This window comes from Electrona antarctica, assembly GCF_951216825.1.
Source record: "Electrona antarctica genome assembly, chromosome: 12".
In the NCBI taxonomy this organism is placed as follows: domain Eukaryota; kingdom Metazoa; phylum Chordata; class Actinopteri; order Myctophiformes; family Myctophidae; genus Electrona; species Electrona antarctica.
Window position 1 is genome coordinate 39,509,549 of NC_136793.1, and position 20,694 is coordinate 39,530,242.

General features: G+C 39.0%; 1 protein-coding gene across 1 annotated transcript; it reads right to left on the reverse strand.

Moving 5' to 3' along the window:
* Positions 1-266: 266 nt before the first annotated feature.
* On the reverse strand, positions 267-19,758 carry adrb3a (adrenoceptor beta 3a). The gene is made up of 3 exons (XM_079515544.1): positions 18,276-19,758; positions 584-1,753; positions 267-546 (listed from the first exon to the last, which is right to left on the reverse strand). The coding sequence occupies exons 1-2, from the start codon at positions 19,589-19,591 to the stop codon at positions 1,726-1,728; spliced, it is 1,344 nt and encodes a 447-aa protein (XP_079371670.1). The 5' UTR covers positions 19,592-19,758; the 3' UTR covers positions 267-546; positions 584-1,725.
* Positions 19,759-20,694: the final 936 nt, after the last annotated feature.

Genomic DNA, 20,694 nt, shown 5'->3' on the forward strand with positions numbered 1-20,694 from the left:
ACAAACCACTAGATGGCAGTAGATGTCCAATTGAGGCAGTCAGTATAACCACTGCTGATCAAAAGGGAAACTGACAAACGTAATTTACTGGACACAAACTAGTTTATTTTATGGTGTTTCTGAAACGTGTGCGTGCGTGCGTGCGTGTGTGCATGCGTGCGTACGTGCGTGTGTGTGGCTTTCTGCCTACTGTAACATCCTCTCATTTTGCTTCTATGCATAACCTAATGCCTGACATTTTGCTCTAATGACAGTTATTGCAGTGTGATACTCGGTGTGAATCCCAGCTATCATTAATGATGAATCAAACAAGCAGAAGTTGTGTGGTTTGAGTCCATGCCAGATAATATGAGCCTCAGCCAAGCCAGCTAGGATCAATTTATGCTTATTTTTACTACTTTCATCTGAACTGGTCTGCTTTTGCTGAGACATAGACATCCCTTTCTTTTATTCTTTTTCAAAATTGGTTTGTTTATTTGTGTGGGCTTTTGTTATGTTTTACCCTGGAGGGATTGATATTAGGCTATGTACTTATTTGTATTTTATCTTTTTATTTAGCCTGGATAGGTCCTATTAATATCACAATACTGCCATTCTGATTTATCTAATGTAGGCTACAGGCCATTATACTGTAGTAACACAAACAGCATTCCTTACTAAGCATTGTATGAGATTCTTATAATACAATTATTATGATTAATGTTCTTTTTTTCCCTCTTCTTGTCTTTAGGGTGAATATTTCACTTCAGGGTTGTTTTTAATGTCATCTCAGCTTTTCTTTTGGAGTTGTTTGAGATTGATAAGGTTTTGTCCCCCAACCTACACCCACATCGCAGTTGTAACAAGAATCACTTGATAAGAATCTGGCTGAACTTGAGGCAGGGACAGTTGTTTACACGCTAAGTTGTTGCTTTTGGGAGGATATTTCCAACCCTATACATTTAGCCCTGCGGTGGCTATGCTGCTTCATACTTTACGTAGAAAAACGCAATTGTAAGAAGAAACACCTGATGGGAATCTAGCTGAACTTGAGACAATTGTTTACACGCCAAGTTGTTGTTTAGTCAGGACATTTCCAACCCCACAAATGTACTGTGCGTAGTCCTGCAGTAGCTAGGCTACTTTTTAGATTCAGATCTCATCTCATCTCCCCTTTTCACTGACATACTGAAGGTGTTTGTGCCTGTTCCACTACATAACAATGGAAACAACTTTTTCTATATTAAATAATTCAAAGTTTGTTACAGATTAAATCATAAATAGATAATTTACTCAATATTAACCATAATTATATCACACTGTCACTTTCAAACTAAAGGTCACATACTGTACATTGTGTCCTGGGGATCATTGGAATGGATTCAAACTTTACAGAAGTGCTTCCTTGTTCAGGAGTAGAGAATGTTGTTGTTTTTGTGCACAGTATATGTTGCTGGCATGGAGAAAAGTTCCGCTTTCATGTCAAAATGTCTCAAGTGCTGAGTTGTAAGAATCTTTTCATTGTTTCATGGCCTCCATTCTGTGGGGTTTCAATGCAGTCCAGGTCTGTCGTCTCTGCAGTCTGTCCACTGTCCCCTAGGCCTAGAGTTAGCTCTTGACCACCCCTCACCAGGGCCAGTATGACTGCCATCCCGTTGTGTTGTCCTCAGTGCCGTTGTGGTCCCGACAGTAACTGTTGGGTCTCGTTCATTTCAGTAGCTTGACATTTGATCTCCCATCTTTGTCTCACCCCTCCTTTACCTGCAAAGTGAAGCTGAACACAGAAAATATATTGGCGTTCTACATTTCTTTTGATAGAAAAAGAAAAGCATTGTCACGAGGGATCATAATGATGGATAAATAATAAAAGTGACTTCTCTGAATGAACACTTTTTTTTTTTTCTAAATAGGAACTCATCTTGCAAATAATAGTAAAATAACCCATTTTGGACTGAGGCCGATTCTAAAAACACCTGACCTAAGTTTTCTGAAAAACTTCAAATATTTATATGGCAGCATAAAAAAAAAATCATTTTTGAATACTGTACATACTGTACAGAACCCCAAGAGGGGTTCCCTTCCAGAATGGTTAGCACACCAAAAGGGGTTCCTGCCCAGAATGGGATAAATAAATAAAATCTAGTTTTTCCAAAACACATTTTTCATCTAGAAAATGAATTTTGCAGCTACCGTACTTAATATCATTCATCTTTAGAAGTTATTCCAAGTTGTCTTCTAAAACAACTAAAACAGGCTTCACAGTCTCATCAAGAAACTAACCATATTTCCAATTTGACATTAGTCCATGTCAGATCTAATTCTGACATACTGTTGCTAGACAAGAATGTGCTGCCTAGTTGGTTTGAAGTAACTTTGTCTGTACTAGTCAGTAGTCACAGCCTCAAAGGCATTTGGGTCAGATACGTGTGCTCCATGACAATAAGCAGTTTTTTCTAAATACCTTTGTTTTAGAATATTGATAACTCACTGATTAATTGTCTGTTTTCCTACTTTTTCTTCTTTTTCTTCTTTAATATTTTTCTCTAAATAATGTCATATTTATTATCCTTAGCATTTCTTTTTTTTAAACCTTCTGTCAAAATACCCTGAATTCTGATGCTATCACCGCTGTTGTACAGTACATGTCTAAACAGGAATACATATACTCTCCACGGCCATGATTGCTGCTGCTTTGTAGAAATAATGACTGATTCATAGTTAGTCATACGATGGTGTTCCATGTAAAAAAAATGCCATTCTAATAGCTCACAATGAATTGTGATTTTGAGCTTGTAGAGAATATTATATTAGGCATTATAGTTCGAAAAAGAGAAAGGTATGTCTTTGACTATTTAGGAGGTGATCCTCATCCACTCTAGACCGGGTGCTGGACAAACGGTAATACAGGAAGAAAAAAGTAGAGTCTGCAACGCTGCTTAATAATACTCAGCTCCACTGGTTTATTGCTTCAATGCTTCGATCCGGTTGGATCTTCTTCAGGAATAATATATGATAATATATAATTCCTGAAGAAGATCCAACCCGATTGAAATGTTGAAGCAATAAACCAGTGGAGCTGACCAGTGTTACGGACTCTTGTTTTTTCTTCCTGTAAAACCGTCTCTAGAAAATATAGAATATTAAAAACAATAACTGAGAGACGTTGGGGTTGCTCCTGTGATGACACAGACCTTATGAGCAAAAGTATACATTCAATTAATGTAGAGAAAATTCAAGAAAACGGACAACAGCTCTTTTTCCTTTTTCCCCCCTCTTTTTGGTTGCATGTTGAACATGCTCACTTGAGGAGTTGTATTTCATTATACTACAGTAAACCTGAGACATACTTAACACTTTTTGCCATCTCCATCCAAATAAATTGAGTTAAAAAAAACACTTGTCCATCCATCAAGTCAGACATGTGTATTTTATTTCTCTGCCATTGGTCATTGATTGAGGAGACGATATTTAACGGCAGCATGATTTCAGTCCTTTTAAACTCTCCTTTTTGCTTGGAGCGCCTGGACTGCTAGGCCAGCGGGCGCCCCAACTCTCCCTCTCTTTGTTCTAAAACTTCAAGTTGCTTTGATAATTATACAAATAGGCATGAATAAGGTGCATATACGTATATAGCAACGTTGTCCCGGATTGGTGTAAACAGCACTCAAATGTTTTACTTAAAGATGGAGTGCAGTGGTTTTTTCCCACCCTAAAACATGATCATCAGGTATTATTAGGGAAGAACCTGGTGCGTGGTGATGGGTGGTTATCCATCTGAACTGAAGCTGCACCCACAGCTGTTGTTGTATGATAAAGGGGGCAGGGTTAGGGGAGGGGATGATATTGTGATGTCACTATATCACAATTCTTTTCATTGGCACGTTTGACTGTCAAGGTTTCAGCCTCCAGGAACAAACACACCAAGGGGTCTAATGAAATACTGTCACCTCATAATCACATGGAAAACTGGGAAAAAATACAAAAATCACGGCACACCATCTTTAAGTAAAAGTATCAATACTGCAATGTAGAAATAAATTACTCTGTTACAAGTAAATGTCAGGAATTCAACATTTATACACTGTACACTTTAATCCTTTATTTTAACCCCAAGGTTGATTTTGGCTGCTGTTGTAAATGTAATGAAGTGGAAAATGTATAGAAAGTCCTGCCCTGTTTGTGTTCTGGTCCTCATTTCATGCTTCCTTGGCCAAGCAAAAGGCACATATGGACGTTTAGCATGAAGACTGATATGAAGAGTTCAGTAAGTGGGCTCTGATGGCATCATGCATATTTTTTTATCAGCGGAAATCTCATCTATCTGGATGAGTCCCATACTGAAGTGTTTGTTCAATGCCCTGACCTTGATTCTAAAGGATTGGATACCGCCTTTGAGAGGAAGTGATGGAGATCTTCCACGGGTCATACGGTTCTGTTTGCAGTGGTGGAAAGTACTGTACTTAAGTACAATTTTGAGGTATTTGTACTTTGCTTGAGTATTTCCAATTTCCAGTACTTTTACTTCAACTCCACTACATTGTACTTTAACTCATTAATTTGAAAACTTTAGTTACTACTAGTTACTTTATTGATTTTGATTATAATTACAAAACATACAGCCATTTGAAAATAGCCGATCTAGCAGATGTACAAGCTCACAATGTGTTGCATTGTCAGCTGCTATTTTCAAAAGATTTGAAATGAGACATTCTGCAAAATGAGTACTTTTACTTTTGGTACTTTGAGTACATGTTCATGCCAAATACAGTAATTGCAGTGAAGTACATTTTTAATAGTTTTGTAACAGAGTATTTCTATATTGCAGTATTGATACTTTTACTTAAAGACGGAGTGCCATGATTTTTGTATTTTTTCAGTACTTCATTAGACCCCTTGGTGTGGTTGTTATGTGCAATGATGTCTTCCCTTTGTTTTTAGGGTTTCTTCCTGGAGGCTGAAACCTTGACAGTCAAACGTGCCAATGAAAAAAACAACAGCTGTTGGTTCATGAGCCTCACCACCCATCACCACCCACCAGGCAAACCAGGCATACATACTAAAAAAACCTTTTACATTTTATCGTCTACTCTCAGGGTTATGTGAGCAGTGAGCACCCCTGACGGTTTTTAAGTTGCTCCATTCAGTATTTAGATATTTTATATTAATTTTAGCTGCCCCGCCCCCTTCCTATTCAAACCCATTGTAACTTCAAACTCCATGATAGATTCATCAAAAACAACAGTCCTTTTTTATGGTGACTGATATTGTCCTTCTAATACATGAGGGGGGCCGTGTTTTTTCATTTACTGTTTTCATTTATTTTTGAGGGGCGCCAGCCCCCCCTATACACAGGTTTAATGTTTGTTTTGTAAATGCATTGACAATGAAGGAAAAATGTTTGTTTTGTAAACGCATTGACAATGAAGGAAAAATGTACGTCATAATGTGACATTTACGTCATATTGTCTCTTTATTGTTAATGGTGTTTGTGTTTGCACCGTTTGTTTTAAATCACCATTACATCACCTAATCAACATGAGTTAGACTTTAATATATTAGCGCCCCTCACTTCACACAGGTGTGATTTGTAATAATTCTTTTAGATATTTTTTGTCTCCTCCAGCCTCCTCCTGGAGGAGGTTATTTTCCAAAAGAATTATTAAAAATAAATGAAAACATGAATTGAAAAACCACGGCCCCCTCACGTATTGGAAGGGCAATATCAGTCACCAGAAAAAAGGACAGGTCTTTTCGATGAATCTATCATGGTTCAAATGGAGTTTGAAGTTACAATGGGTTTGTATAGGAAGGGGGCGGGGAAGCTAAAATTAATATCAAATATCTAAATACTGAATCAAGCAACTTAAATACGGAATCAAGCAACCTAAAAACTGCCTGGGGTGTTCATATGAGCCTGAGTAGAAGATAAAATGACAAAGTTTTTTTGAAAGTGAAATATCCCTTTAATGAACTTGGTGGTGTGTCCACATAAAAACATCATTTTAACAAATACTGTTTTGAAAAAAATCTTCCTCCTTATATGATAATAGGCCTAATACCATCATCATGTTTTAGGGTGGAATAAAAATATTGGCACTTCATCTTTAAGTAAAACATGTGAGTACTTTTTCCACCACTGCCTGTTTGTATCCTGGTCCACATTTCAAGCTTCCTCAGCCAGGTAAAAACCACATATGGACGTTAGCATTGCAGAGTTTGGAAAGTGGCTCTGATGCCATATTTCAGAGAAAATAAGGCACTTAGAGGGCGACACAACAGCATCCATTGCTACACTCTCAGTTAAAGGTAGGGTAAGTGATTTTCTTTGGTTAAAATAAGTGTTAAAGAGCTCTATGTTGTGATAGTGCTCATTGCAATAGAGTGTTTGTTCAGTAACAGGAGTCTCCATGTCTCCAGCTTTTTATTAAACAGAAAATGCATTTTCAGGTTGGGATACACATTTTATCCAATCAGGATAGAGAACACAGTCAGGAGGACACAGATTTAACAAGTGGAATTGTAAGTGAAGACGCAAAGAAATGAGCAGACAAAATGGGAACTGGAACACTAAAAACTAGAAAAAGTGCCCTTCTGGGCACAGGTCTCCACCAGGAGGATAGGAGTGTGTGTGATGTTTGGCAAAATGTTTAGGAGTAATATAAACATGTTTTTTTGTTTGTTTGTTTGTTTGTTTCTTGCAACAATTTTCTTCATTTTGTTGAGGAAATGCAGAGCCAGATCACTCATAGCATCTCTGAGGATAGAATTCTGAGCAGGAAATGTGCAGCATTTTGTACAAACCGGCTACTCCTGAATACTTTGGAAGGAAATCTTAGCTAATCAGTGTAGAATCTGAGAAATCCAACAGGCTCAGTGCAGATCTGTGTTGATCACATGACTATGGAGATAGTGTATACCGAATTGTGTGATGTATGGATGAAATGTGTACGAGTTATCTACAGAAATGTGTTTTGCCTAAATCGGCCTCATGGTGGCGCTATAACAGGCCGTTGAGGAATATTTGGGGCAGAGGTTCGTCGTTGGCATCCAGGGAGTGTGTGTGCACAGTTTGGCATGGATCGGGCCAACGGTGCCGGAGATTAGCTGATAACGGAAGGACGGAAGGACGGACGGACAGACGGACGGACACACGGACGAAGTGCAAAACATACTCTCTCCCCATGCCTTAGGCCTGGTGGAGACAATGAAGCTGATAAATGGCTACTCTCTCCTGATTGGCTGAAATGTTGCCACCTGTACTGTAAACTATATTAGGCCTGTATATTGACAGGCTTAGGACGACATGGAACTGTATACCACCTCAGGTTTTTCAGTGTGTTGATTTCCCTCACTGATTTAGTGTATAGATATTCCCTGACAAATCTTGTCAATCACAGGTTGTTGAGTTCTGCAGCATTCATAGTCTCGTGTTATCAGACTCTCGCCATTTCCAAATGCTTTCATCATACAGTCTGGAGCAACGGAAGAGCTGTCATGAGTAAAACATAAAGCGGAAGTGGAGACTCCTCGCCACTTCCATTTTGTCATTTACAGCCACGCAAATCCCTATCCTAATATAAATAGAAATCATCATAAGCATATATAGCTTGTTGCTTAGCAGAAAAGGATATCAAAAATAAGCTCTAAAGATATTTTATGGAAATTATTAGATTGTGTTTCGATTCGATTTTTTTAAATTGTTTTTAATTTATGAAACCTTTTTTTAATATATTTGGTGAAACAGTGCTTTGGGCCCCTCTATATTTCAAGCAGTACAAGCAGCACTAAAAGTACTACAATGAACCCAGATCCAAACATGGCTTTATCGTGTTGCATACTGTAAGCTGTTACTTCCACAAGATCTCCCACAGTGATTACAAAATGTCCAGTGATGATTAATAAAAGGAAGAGTAGTATGTGTGGAAATAGAATTATATTACTAGCTATGTCATAATTATACTATTGGACTGGGTCTTCCTGTAAAACACTGTTGCATTATAAACACAAGCTGCTTGGATTGTAAACATGGTGTCCTATATTCTTTTAACAAAGAATTAGGGGCTAGCCATGAGCGCAGGATCGTATTCATGACTCTCAAGAGCCATTGATTACATTTGTACACCTTAGTCCATGGTGGTCTACACAGTATTTAGCTTTGAAACATCACTCAATTGTCATGAATCACCATTGCCGGTTGAGTACTGTATGGTGTTATAATGTAATGTGTGTAGAAATATTTACAAAACCACTTAGAATAATGACCCAGTGGTGACATTTTCCATCATCTCTCCCTCTGGCTCTCGCAATCTCACTCTCCCCGTCTCTGAATCTGTCTCTCTCTCTGTGTGTCTCTCTCTCTGTCTCTCTCTCTCTCTGTCTCTCTCTCTCTCTCTCTCTCTCTCTCTCTCTCTCTCTCTCTCTCTCTCTCTCTCTCTCTCTCTCTGTGTCTCTCTCTCTGTGTGTGTGTCTCTCTCTCTCCCCCCCCCCCCACCCCCATCTGTCTTACATCTGCATCACATCTTAGTTATTCCTCCTCATGTGTCTCATAGTTAATACTTCATGTAATCTCTTTCATAGTTCATGAGGTGAAAAAAATGCTGTGCCAACCATAATATTCCTTTGCCTGTGTGTGTATATTTTCTCTGAAAATATCAGTCCTTTATCGGAATCGAGACACATTATAACTGCTAATCACAACACCAGAGCAGTACTAGTGCTCACGTAATTAGTTACAACACATCAGCGACAGGCCCTGTGCCCCAGGGTGACCTCACTTGAAGTGCCCCCTTCCTCCAACCTTACGAAATTGAAATGTACTAAATATAGCCTACTAAACAACCTTTACTTGGGCCTACATGAACTTACAGCTAAGGTACCCTCTACAGTACCCTCTACTGTACTGTACTGTACTGTACTGTACTGTACTGTACTGGCACACCCGAAATCATCATATATACAGTTAATATGTGCGTGTGTGTTTGTGTGTGTGTTAGGTTGCGCACAGGTGGTGAAAAACAACTGTGCTGTTTTCGTGCTCATACCCAGCCAGGCAGGCAGGCAGGCACCCACCCAGCCAGCCAGCCAACCCACCCACACACACACACACATAGATCCGTAAGGGAGTGGTTGCACCACTCAAAAAGATGGCAATGGGTTTGCTCAGTTGAGTGCTCTACCCAAAATCCAGTATCCATATCAAAAGTAGGAATTGAAAAAAATCACAAAAAGGTAGCACATCCCAAATTTCTAATAAATGGAGGATAAAGTACTCACATTTCCACTTTTTACTGGCCATTTAAATCTGGATGTCTTAATCATTTGGTGCCCCCTCACTGACTGGTGCCCCAGGTCACTCGCCCTATGAACTATCCTGCCCTGATCAGGGGTGCTATTCCTTTAAAGCTTGTGATGAATTTGCCCTACTTTGCAGTCTATGCCACCTGCTGTAATCTTCATTGGATAGTTGTGCTTGTTTGATATGTCCAAGATGAAAACAAAGAAACAGTAGCCTAAGATTGTTGACGTTTTTTGTTACAGTATACATTCAATGCAGACTGTTTCATTTTATGTGGACCTTGTTTTCCCAGTTAGTGACACATTGTAAATATCCCCAGGTGTCCCATATGTCTCCTACCCTTATGCTTACGCTGTAATGCAGGCACACAGATGTAGTATGTAAAAACATGCTACCTTGATGGTACTCTTTGCCCTGCAGTAATATCTGCACACGCACAGTACATTCCTTGCTCTCATAAGTTGTTGTTGTTCTGCCTTTCATGTTATGGGTCTAGTCAAACGTCCTCTGTTCTATTTGAATGTGTTGTGATTTGTGTTGTGTTTTTATTTAGCTGCTACCTCTCTTGGAGATTTCTGATCTCATTGGAACTTCCTGGTAAAATAAAGGTAAAATAAATAGTCACAGTTTTCCCATCTAGTGACATACAGCTGATGAAAGCCTTCCTCAGTCTTACATGTTACTATACATGCTCATGCAATCACGATCTGACGCTGCACTACTCTAAATTCCAGTACAAATGCCATTTAAGCCATAACCTGTTTGACCATGCAAGACATACATGGTACAGTAGGACTGTACAGTAGGACTACCATGGAAAATGGACTGAATTCAACAGAAAGCTTTCCTTTTTGTTATGCAGCTATTGCCATATTAGTCCAGCAGCCGACAGGCTTCTTTTGTTTAAAGTGGGAAATTTGGTATATAGTCTTTTTTATTGGCCTAAAATATTGTCTATATACAGTACATGTACATTCATGAATCCACTTGCTGACTGGCTGTTTTTAGCCCAAGGAGTGTATTTTGTGCAATCTTAGAATGGATGAAAAACCCCTAGTTTGACACATTACATGCTACTTAAAGCAAAAGGAAAGTTTGACATTTTTGCCTGCCATAGGATGTTAATGGTAGGGTCACAAGAAACCCTATAAAAGAATTGCCCAATAGTGACAGCCGGTCAGCAAGTGGATTCATGAATGTATGTATATAGACAATATTTTAGGCCAATAAAAAAGACTATATACCAAATTTCCCACCCGTCCACCTCGACTGCCGGACTATATTGTGCAGTTCTCTCCTTTTTAAATAAACTACTCCGCTGTCTGTTGAGATTAGATTAGCTCTGTCTCTGTTAGTCTTCTCAGCCACATAAACTGTCATAATACCCTTCATCTTTGCCCCCAAAACACATAACAGGTCAATGGTTAAAACTATAGCTAGATGCCCTGTTGCCCTCATGAGAAGTAATCCGGCAGCAGCTGTCACACTTCAGGCCAACATGCATGAGAAACCTAGGAATGTTGGAAGCACAACCAATCAATCAATTTAAAACATAATACAATGTATTTTTTTCATTACATAGTTTTGTTTTTAACTATGTAATGAAAAAAATACATTGTATTATGTTTTAAATTGATTGTATGAGTGTTTGGACCCCAGGAAGAGTAGTCTTCACTGTAGTGAGGATTAATGGGGATCCGTAATAAACAATAAACAATAATAAACAATAAACAACCAAGGTTTCTTAAATATAGAATAAATAATAAAAGAAGAACATTGGTGCCACCTGAACTGAAAACCTTTCTTATTACTTAATTCCGATTTATTAATTCTGAACATCTTAATCAGAGTATTACGAACACTGTTATAACACTATTATTAACTCTACTAACACTACCACTATTTAAAATAATAAAATGGTACATGCTGTACGTGTACACTGTATGGTGCTTGCGTGACACTGATGTGCACTTTGATGTGGGCAACAGCATCATGCGCATGTATTTCACTGTAAACAAGTCCTCTGTTTATAATGACTATAGCAGGGGTGGGCAACCGTGATGATTCAGAGGGCCACTATATTTCCACACTCACTTCAGAGGTCTACGTTGCATATATTGTCAGGCAGAAACCTCTTATCTTCCTATTTAAAAAAAAGAGAGAGAGAGAAAGAAATAGCCAATCCACAAGCTTGAGCTTGTAGATCTGCTATTTAAGCTTGTAGATCTGCTATTTTTGCATGATCTGCTATTTCAAATGCATTTAGTTTTTTTTTTTTAATAACCTACTAATATAGACTGAAGTAATTAAACAGGTCATGTTTGCATGTTTAGAATTGTTTGGAATTGTAACAGCTGAAATCAATAATATATACTGATATATTATTGAGCTATATAAAGTGTGAGTAAACTACCTCACCCCTGTATCGGTCACCATCTCCAGGTGATCATTCGCTTCAAAGTTTCCATACCTAACTTTTCAAACAATCCCATCAGTCCCACCATCTTTCTTACATTACCCTGCTCTTTTCCTCAGATCCATGAATACATTTAATTTAATTTAATATTTTCCCTTTCTCCTACCGCTGCTCTGTCATGTCATTGTCCCTCCCTACAACACTACTGTTGTTGCAAAGGGAATCTACTAATGTGCCTCAAGCCTGGAACGGCTAGTCTGGTGCATCACAGGAGCACGGACAATACGTTTCCACCTGGTCTTCATCAGAGTCATACAACTCTATGATGACTGTTGAAATGACTGATGAAGACCGCATAGGTCGAAACGTTAGTAATTTATTTTTATACTAGCATCTAAATAAATGGCTTAAATTGTCCTATCTGCTCCAACGTCTTCTCCTTCTTCTACTACTGTGTACTATTGCCTTTGAGTACAGAACATGGGGATGAATGGTCTCTCATAGATTTCCCATATAATGGAGCAATAGCATCCACATCAGAACCAGTTTACCAGCCACACAGGCACACAGCACAGATATACCTGATGATACCATTGCAGGGGCTGCATGTCAACAGGGATGGCATGCCTTGTCATATACAGCACATTTGTTAGACTTCTCCTGTCAAAGCCATGGCCCTGTTTGAGTCTGAGGTTAATGTCTCTCTTGAACTTCTGATCCCTCTCACATTTTTGTAATCCGGTTGAAAGCACAGCGGGAGTCCATTGAGCCTGCCCTTCAGTGTGATCTACAGTGTAGATGCTACACAGCACCACTCGCTGGGCTCCTTTTAAGGAATACTTTTATATGCTCCTAAATGTCTCCCACATTACTGCACGATTGATTACATCTGTAAAATCACACAGGGATGGATGGCAGCATCTAATGGAAATGCATACAGTAAATAACTGAAGCATCCTTTACTCTTTACTGTATATAAACCTAATCATGAACCGAATCACATTAAAAAGTCACAAGTTTGAATATTTCACAGTACAGGATTTCTAACCACCCAATACATTGATTTAGATTAACTGATGATATCACTAGTTTGTTTGCACAACTTCATCTTGACTCCTCTGTTTTCCGTTTTGCCATCATAATCATCACAACTAACTACATCCAGAAATTATGCAAGACTGCTGTAATTTTTGTTTAATAGCTACTGTATATACTGTATCTATTAGAATAGCAATGAGAATTCTAAGCTGTCCCTCCTGACCGTAGCTGAAACATGCTAACATGGCCATTCTGATTGGTTGTTAGTCTGTAAACAGCCTCTCTTATATATGGGGGAAGTCTTGTGCCTCAGTGATAAAGATTTATCAGCTACGAGAGTTAGAGGGTGCGAGGCCCCTGATAGAGGCAGAATCTTCTTGAGCCACACTCATTTATTTAGAAGGAAATTTGAAACCTTGTATGCACTCTTCCGGAACTTTTATTTATTTACACTTTGGCAAATGGCTGTATGTTCTTGTAAGTTATCGCTATCATTGTGGGATGGGTTGGGTTGGTATCACAAGTCCACACAAGAATCTAAAATAAAATGATTAAATTAAATTATTGAAATTATTAAAAATAACATAATTAATATGTTTTTGTTATTATCAGTGTTATTAATACAATACTGACTCTGCATAGTGTCTGTAAGAGTACCTCAAGGTCTTATGAAGTATTCATGTTCAGATTATATGAAACCAATGGACATCTGTTAGTAATTTAATGTTCATCGGCTTGAGATGAAGATGAAGATTGATTACAGGTAACATAATGCTTAGCAGAAACCATGCTATTGGTTGATCTGCTCTCATCAAATGATCTGCCATATGTTTTTTTAATCACTGAGTGGAAGGCATGCGACTCGGTTTTGGGTTATGTTTTGGTCTTTTGTAATATTCTAACATCAGAACATGTTTCAGTATAAGTATTTATTGTCTTACTTTGTTCTGCTCAATCTATTGTAATCTCAGGATGTGTTCAGAATATATCTAAATATCAATTATTTGTTTTATTCAGTGAGTGGATTCATGTGCAGCAAGCTTTGCAACAAGTTCTTTCTATTGAAGAGTGTTGGACTAAAAGAAAATCAATATGTCCTATATTCAAATTGGCTAATAGGACGGCAGGTGGACCACATCATCAAGCTCATGTCACTAAATATGACAACAAAGGATTTCCCAATGCAGCTACGCCCTAAGAGTGTGTTGTCTAACCTCAATGGGCCCCATTCACTAAGCTTGGGTCTGCACAAAATGTGCAAAGTTTGCTCACAGGCAGACTTACAGTATGCCTCAAACATTGTGTGCATAAGTTATTAGAATGCCTTATTCTTCATGCAAAATCAATTACAATAGTGCCAAACCTCAAATAAAATACTTATGTGCCCAACATTTGCCATCACAGTAAAAGGATGTCAAACACAACCGATTTTTACTCATTTTCAGTTGACACATTTATAGCTGAATTATTATGTCCCTCTGTGTGTTTGCCGTTTCTGCAAGTGTGGTTACAGTTTTGCATATTGGACTTTCATGCCAACTCCAATGTTGCTATTCATTTATTATATTGACCACAACACATGATTAATACTTCCAATTCCAATGTAGGACAGTGGATAGGATATGTTCATCCAAAGGACGGATTTCCACCCAGTAATCAATAAAGCGCTGATAAAGAAATATCGGAAATCGGTGGATTCCACTATTTCATAATCTTTTTACCTCGGCAAAGGTGAGATAGCAATTGTTCATTAGAAAGGACTTATAATATCCTTTCCCAGTTTTATTAGCCTTTTGTCGTGAGGTTAAACTGAGGGTTATACACAAGAGAGTAGTAGACTATTACTTTATTAACATTGAGTTAACACGTTGACTGCGTTATAAATTTATCTTTAACTCCCCTTCCCTGATGATGTTTTCACTAACCTTTGAAGAATCACGCCGTTGCAATTGTACCTCCATTTCATGAAAATTCGCCTGAAAATAGTCCCATCGTGTTTGAGTTGAAAAATCCACCACCGTGGCGATCCAAAACAACAACACAGAACAGAGCGAGATGGATGCGGCCATTACGCACTGTAGGCAATACATTGAGCCTCAATTTCCCAGAAGCCTTAGGAATTTTCAGGGAAACCCTGTATGTCTTAAAAGTTAACACAAAACGTTGAATAAAACATATAAAACAAAAGTTTCCACAGGGAAAGACGATGGGAAAATGTCGGGAATAGCGTGATCTGCAGGGAATATGTTAATAAACCATCGTTTGAGTGACTCGCTTGCCAAAATTGACGTTTTGACGTCAAACACCTTTTCATGGCAGTAGGTGCAAACAAATCAGTCAGCTCCATATATGGGCACAAAAGGGGCATGCCCATATATGGTTATTTACTGATGACATCAGGGATCTCCATATATTATTATGGCCATAAAAGGGACAAGAACTGACTGATACAGAGATTTCCATATTATGGGTATATCGATTGGATCGGCAGTGCGACATGGGTTTAAGGGCAGTAAGTGGTCAGGGACATTTTAAGATCTAGGACTGAACTCGAGATGTGAGGCTCTAGTTCCTAAAATGTGCCTGACCACTCTAAAGATACTTACTACTAATGTTTAATATGCTTAACCTATATAGCACTGTAACATATATGGAATCATATTTTCCATATACCACATTATACTGTATTGTGGTCATGCAAATATATGCTACTATATATTACAATTGGAATTTTATTTATATCTGTTTTTATAATCTTTTCGTTCAATCATTTGTTTACCTGTTGCTGATTTTATATCTTGCCAGTAACACTGCATCTTCTTTTATTTTTTTATTTAAATTTGTATCCCACGATTTTGCAACCCATTTTTTCACCCAGTGTCAATTATCTAATGTAATCCTGGGCGCTACACTTCCTCTGCCAACCTGGGGGGGGGGGGCAGCGGACTGGCCTCATGCTTCCTTCTATGCATGAGGAGTCCAATCCGCTTCTTTTCACCTGACAGGGGGGAGTTTCCCTGACCAGACATATCGCGTTGAAGGAACACGTTATTCCGACCAGTTCATTTTCCCTCCATCAGGCACCCCGGCTGGCCAGGGGGAGGCAGTTTAGAGACCAGGATTACTGCATGTTTTTTGTGAGGGTACCTACCCTAGTAACACTGCATCTTGTGAAATTAATTGTCTGACGTATGATTTGGGGGTGATGGTTTGTTGCTATACATTACTTGGCCCTTTACTCATCCACATCTTACTGCTGTCTTGTTTTGTTAATGTATCTGACAAATGACAATTATCTGATATATGCTAATTACATTTCTCCATCATATTGTATGCATTAAGACATTCTTGTCAAGAGTGACTTAAAATAAGTGACAACATATTAAAAAATATCAGAACTGTTGTACTGCAGCTCACCTATAAATATAAGAAATTATTCTTGTTCTCTATCTACCCCAGCGTCATTACAGTACATACTAGTTGATATTCAGTAACAGTAAATCACCCATGTAATTACTCAATTTCAGTCAAATTAAGGAAATGTGCCATGGTTCATTAAATGTGTACAGACGTAGCATCTTGTTATAGTACAGTAATGCTGCATCAGTGCATCATCATGCCATTGATGCATACAAAAGAATAAATTATTCTGCTGTAGACTGTGTAATTGGAGCAAACATGAACTTTGTTTTTGTTTCATTTCATATCAGCATGCCATGTGTACACAAGCTGACTTAACTAGAGTTTGTTATGTATCTTGATTCAGCAGAGGTTTGATTCTTTTAAATCTTAAGTCTAATGTAGAACTCAAATTGTAGACCATCTTCCAGTGGACATACTGTAAACATTACAGTATACATTAAGTCAAGTTTTTAGATGCCAAGATTACATGTATTATTTTGGCCTGGCAAACTTATCAAAGCAATTAATATACTAATCTGAGGCTGGACACATGGACTGTTAGACATCTCACAGGGCTTGACATTAAAGCTTGTCCGCTTGTCCGGAACAAGTAATAAATCTTTCCAGACAAGTGCATCAAAATTTTACTTGTCCGTTGGACAAGTGACTCTTGGTTTCACTTTTTCTGTGACACTCCTAGCAGCCAACAATATTGTCTGGCATTATTGTCTGCAGCTTTCCAAATAATCACCTTTCCAAGATTGGTAATAGCCCTAGAATGTCTGTGATCTTACATACATTTCATGTATTCGAATAGATTGGTCCTATCTACGCACGGTTAGCAGACTGACCATAAAATACACAGCAATAGATTGGTCCTATCTACGCACGGTTAGCAGACTGACCATGTAGGTATTTAAACTTGTAGCACTGCGTTTGTAGCACTGCGTTTGTACTACTGCGTTTGTACCCACCCGCACCCAGTAATTAATTCCTAAGACTTGGAGTCAGATATTGGGCTATTTATATCGCCACTTTTACATGAGGAAAACCTGGACTGAAAATATGAAAACTTCCTTTGGGAACAGTTGATTTTTGGGAAGCACAAACGTATGGGGCACACAATTGACAATTGGTGGTAATTGATCACACCACCTAATTTGATGTGGCCCATACATTTTTGCTTCCTAAAATAAGTTTTTATATGTTCAGTCCTGCACTCATTCCGGGCACCTCGCCGGAGAGAATGTCTGTATTTTTCTAAATATACGTCTTCTGCCAGAACTTACAAATGAATATGAAACTAGTCCCCAAAACGTCTCCAAGCCTTAGGAATTAATTATTGGGTGAGTGCACAGTCACGCAGTGATACAAGTTTAAATGCCGACAAGGTCAGTCTGCCAACCGTGTGTGGATAGAAACGATCTATGGCTGTATTTGGACTACATATATTAGATCACAGACATTCTAGGGCTATTAACTTGTAAACTGAGAATATTCAACTAATATTCAAACATGTGTTCACCAAAACCAACTTACAGTTAAAAATGTATTTGTGTGTGCTCGTGCTCTGGACAAGTGACTTTTGTGCCCGGACAAGTGAATGGGAAAGTACTTGTCCGAAAGACAAGTGCCTCAAAAAGTTAATGTCAAGCCCGCTCACATTTCTTCTCAGAATTTATAAGTGAGTTTGTAAATGAAAACTAAGATATAGTTACATATATCTATATAGAGAGGACTTATAAATCTAATAGAGATTTAATTCATAGATGCAAGCATGTATGTATTATGTAAAAAAGCAGTATCTTTATGTTAACATGCAGTAGGCATAATATTATATTATTAATATTATAATATTATGTTATTATGAAGGCAACAGGAACACTAACAGTCGGCGTAGCCAGGAATACCATGTATATACAGAATAACTTTGCTTACTGCTTTCTTGACACGTTTTCTACCGTTTTTAGTATTTCATATTGCAGTAATAATGACTATTCTCTTTATGTTTCAAAAAATATATTTTTATTTAATTTATTAATTTATAGAAACTGAAGATAAAACAAATTATATTAAACAGTTGTGCATCAGTCAAGGTAAATTAATCAAGTGAGTGTTGGGGAGTTGAAGTATAGGCAAACTTACAGTTCCATTTCTGGCTCTGATAAGTCACTGAATTGTGTGCTGCCATTGGAATGGGGAGGTCCGGGGGAAGTTATCTCACTTTTGTTACTGCCCTGACTGCTGCCCAGGCTGTCGTTCCCATCGGCTGTGGCAGTGGGAGTCTTCTGGAAACAGCCGGCTGTGCCTGACTCAGCCTGCCATAGAAAGCAGGGGCAGCGAATCCGTAGCTCCTTATAATAGGTGTTGAGCCGTGGAGGATACATCCAGGGGCAGCCCAGCAGGTTCTTGAAAGCAGCACGGAACTCTGGGCTCCTGCAGTAGATGATAGGATTGAGTCCAGAGTTGACGTAGCCCAGCCAATTGAGCAGGCGGAACCACTCACCAGGTGGGATACTTCTGTCGAACACGTTGATTATGTTGGCAACAAAGAAAGGCAGCCAACATAGGGTGAAGGTGCCCATGATGATACCCAATGTCTTGAGGGCTTTGTGCTCCTTGACGACCAGTAGGCGTGATGATCGCCGCTTAGAGTTACGGACCGGGCTGCCGGGCACACAGGCTGTGGGCAGGATGTTGCTGAGGTGTCCGGGCTCTATCTGTGTTGATGGATACTCATTTTGAAAACGTATCCGGCTCTTATCTATAAGCTTTACCTGCCGTGATGCTATTAGAAATACTTTGGCATAAACAAATATCATTATGAGCAAAGGGATGTAAAAAGACACCACAGACGATATGATGGCAAAGGTCCTGTTGGTCACAAAGTCACAACAAGTAGGATCCTGATAGCATTCAATTGCCTCTAGGTTATCTGCTGCACGCCAGTAATTGGTCATGATTGGTAAAAAAGAGATTAGGGCAGACACAATCCACACCACACAAACTATTAGCCTGGCACGGCACTTATTGATCAGTACCTTGTGTCTGAGTGGCCTTGTAATGGCTATGTAGCGGTCCACTGCTATTACGCAGAGCGTCTCGATGCTTGCCGTGACACACAAGACGTCCACAGAAGTCCAAAGCTCGCAGGCTGTGTCACCGAGCAGCCAGTTGCCTGTCACCACAATGGTGGCCCCCAGGGGCACAACTAAGACCCCCATGATAAGGTCTGCACAGGCCAGAGACATAATAAAGATGTTGGTCATGGTTTGCAGATGTGAGGTACGTGCAATAGATATGATGACAAGCAGGTTGCCCACAACAATAGTCATTATGATAACAGTCAATATGACCAGAATCCATGATCCAGTCGCGTCGTGATAGGGCCCGGTCTTGTTGGTGGCTTGTAAGGTACTGTTGACCCAATTGGAAGCCGTAACAGTCAAATTATAGTCCATCTTCCACCAGTGGACACAGATATTACATTCAACTCGGTTAAGTTAAGTCAAGTTTTTAGATGACGACTTTGACTAAGACAAAATGAGGTGCCTTCCTTAGATGCATTTTGTATAATTTTGTCACTCAAGAAGTCTCTGGAATATTGTGGAATACTTTCTCTCTACAAACGCTGCTAATGTATATCGTTGAAATTGCTTACATATTTCACACAGCCTTGGAGCCTCACTTGTACAGTGTTCAGACCAATGGTCCTTGGGTGGCCGTATCCAAAAATCAAAAGAAGCATTTTAAGAGGTTCCCACTAGTGTATGCAAAAGCAACACGTTTTAGGTTTTTGTTGTTTTCAACAACAATAAAAAGTTGTATCCACCAATGTCCACATCAACAGGAAACCAATATTAGTTCATGTGTTTCAATAAATCCATGAGGAAGGGAAAAAGTTTTGTAAAGAAATTTCAACCATGTCCAGTTGAATATGTCCATTGGGATTAAGCTTTCCACTGATTGTTGAATGGTAGCGATGCCACTGTGGGAGCACAAGCAACAGTGACGTTGTTGCAAGATCCATCAGAGTGCACCAAGTGGCTACCCACTCCCCCTTTTGCTCTCTCTCTCTCTCTCTCTCTCTCTCTCTCTCTGCCCCCTTCTTTTCTGTGAGTGCAGGTCGCTCCAGCATGCATTGGCTCTAATCACACCCAGACTCTGAGGGGGGCGGAGTTGAGGGTTGAGTGTGCTTTTGCTTTTTGTTTCCGACTCTGCCGAAGCCATACAGTGAGCCTTAACACTGGCATAAAGCAACCATTTATTTTGTGAGGACCAGGAAAAGCGTCCTCTTAAATGTCTGTTTCTCAAATTCTAGTATACTTGTGTTATAGTATTATACAAGTACATGCACACACTTTTATGCAGACACACACACAATAGAAAAGTTACTGCCCTTATTCCCACTTCCCAGGCCACCCAGGAATGTATATAAAAATGCTTAGTCCATAAATATATTAACACTTCACAATAGTCTCTGCCACACACGCTTCAAACGCCTGTATGCAAAACAATGGCCACACACACACACACACACACACACACACACACACACACACAC

Bases quoted from the DNA above. Each gene is read 5' to 3' on its own strand.
- adrb3a (XM_079515544.1), bottom strand. From the start codon at position 19,591: ATGGACTATAATTTGACTGTTACGGCTTCCAATTGGGTCAACAGTACC. The intron at 1,754-18,275 runs GTAAGTTTGCCT...TTCTGTGTTCAG, and splicing joins TCAGAGCCAGAAATGGAACT to CTTCACTTTGCAGGTAAAGG.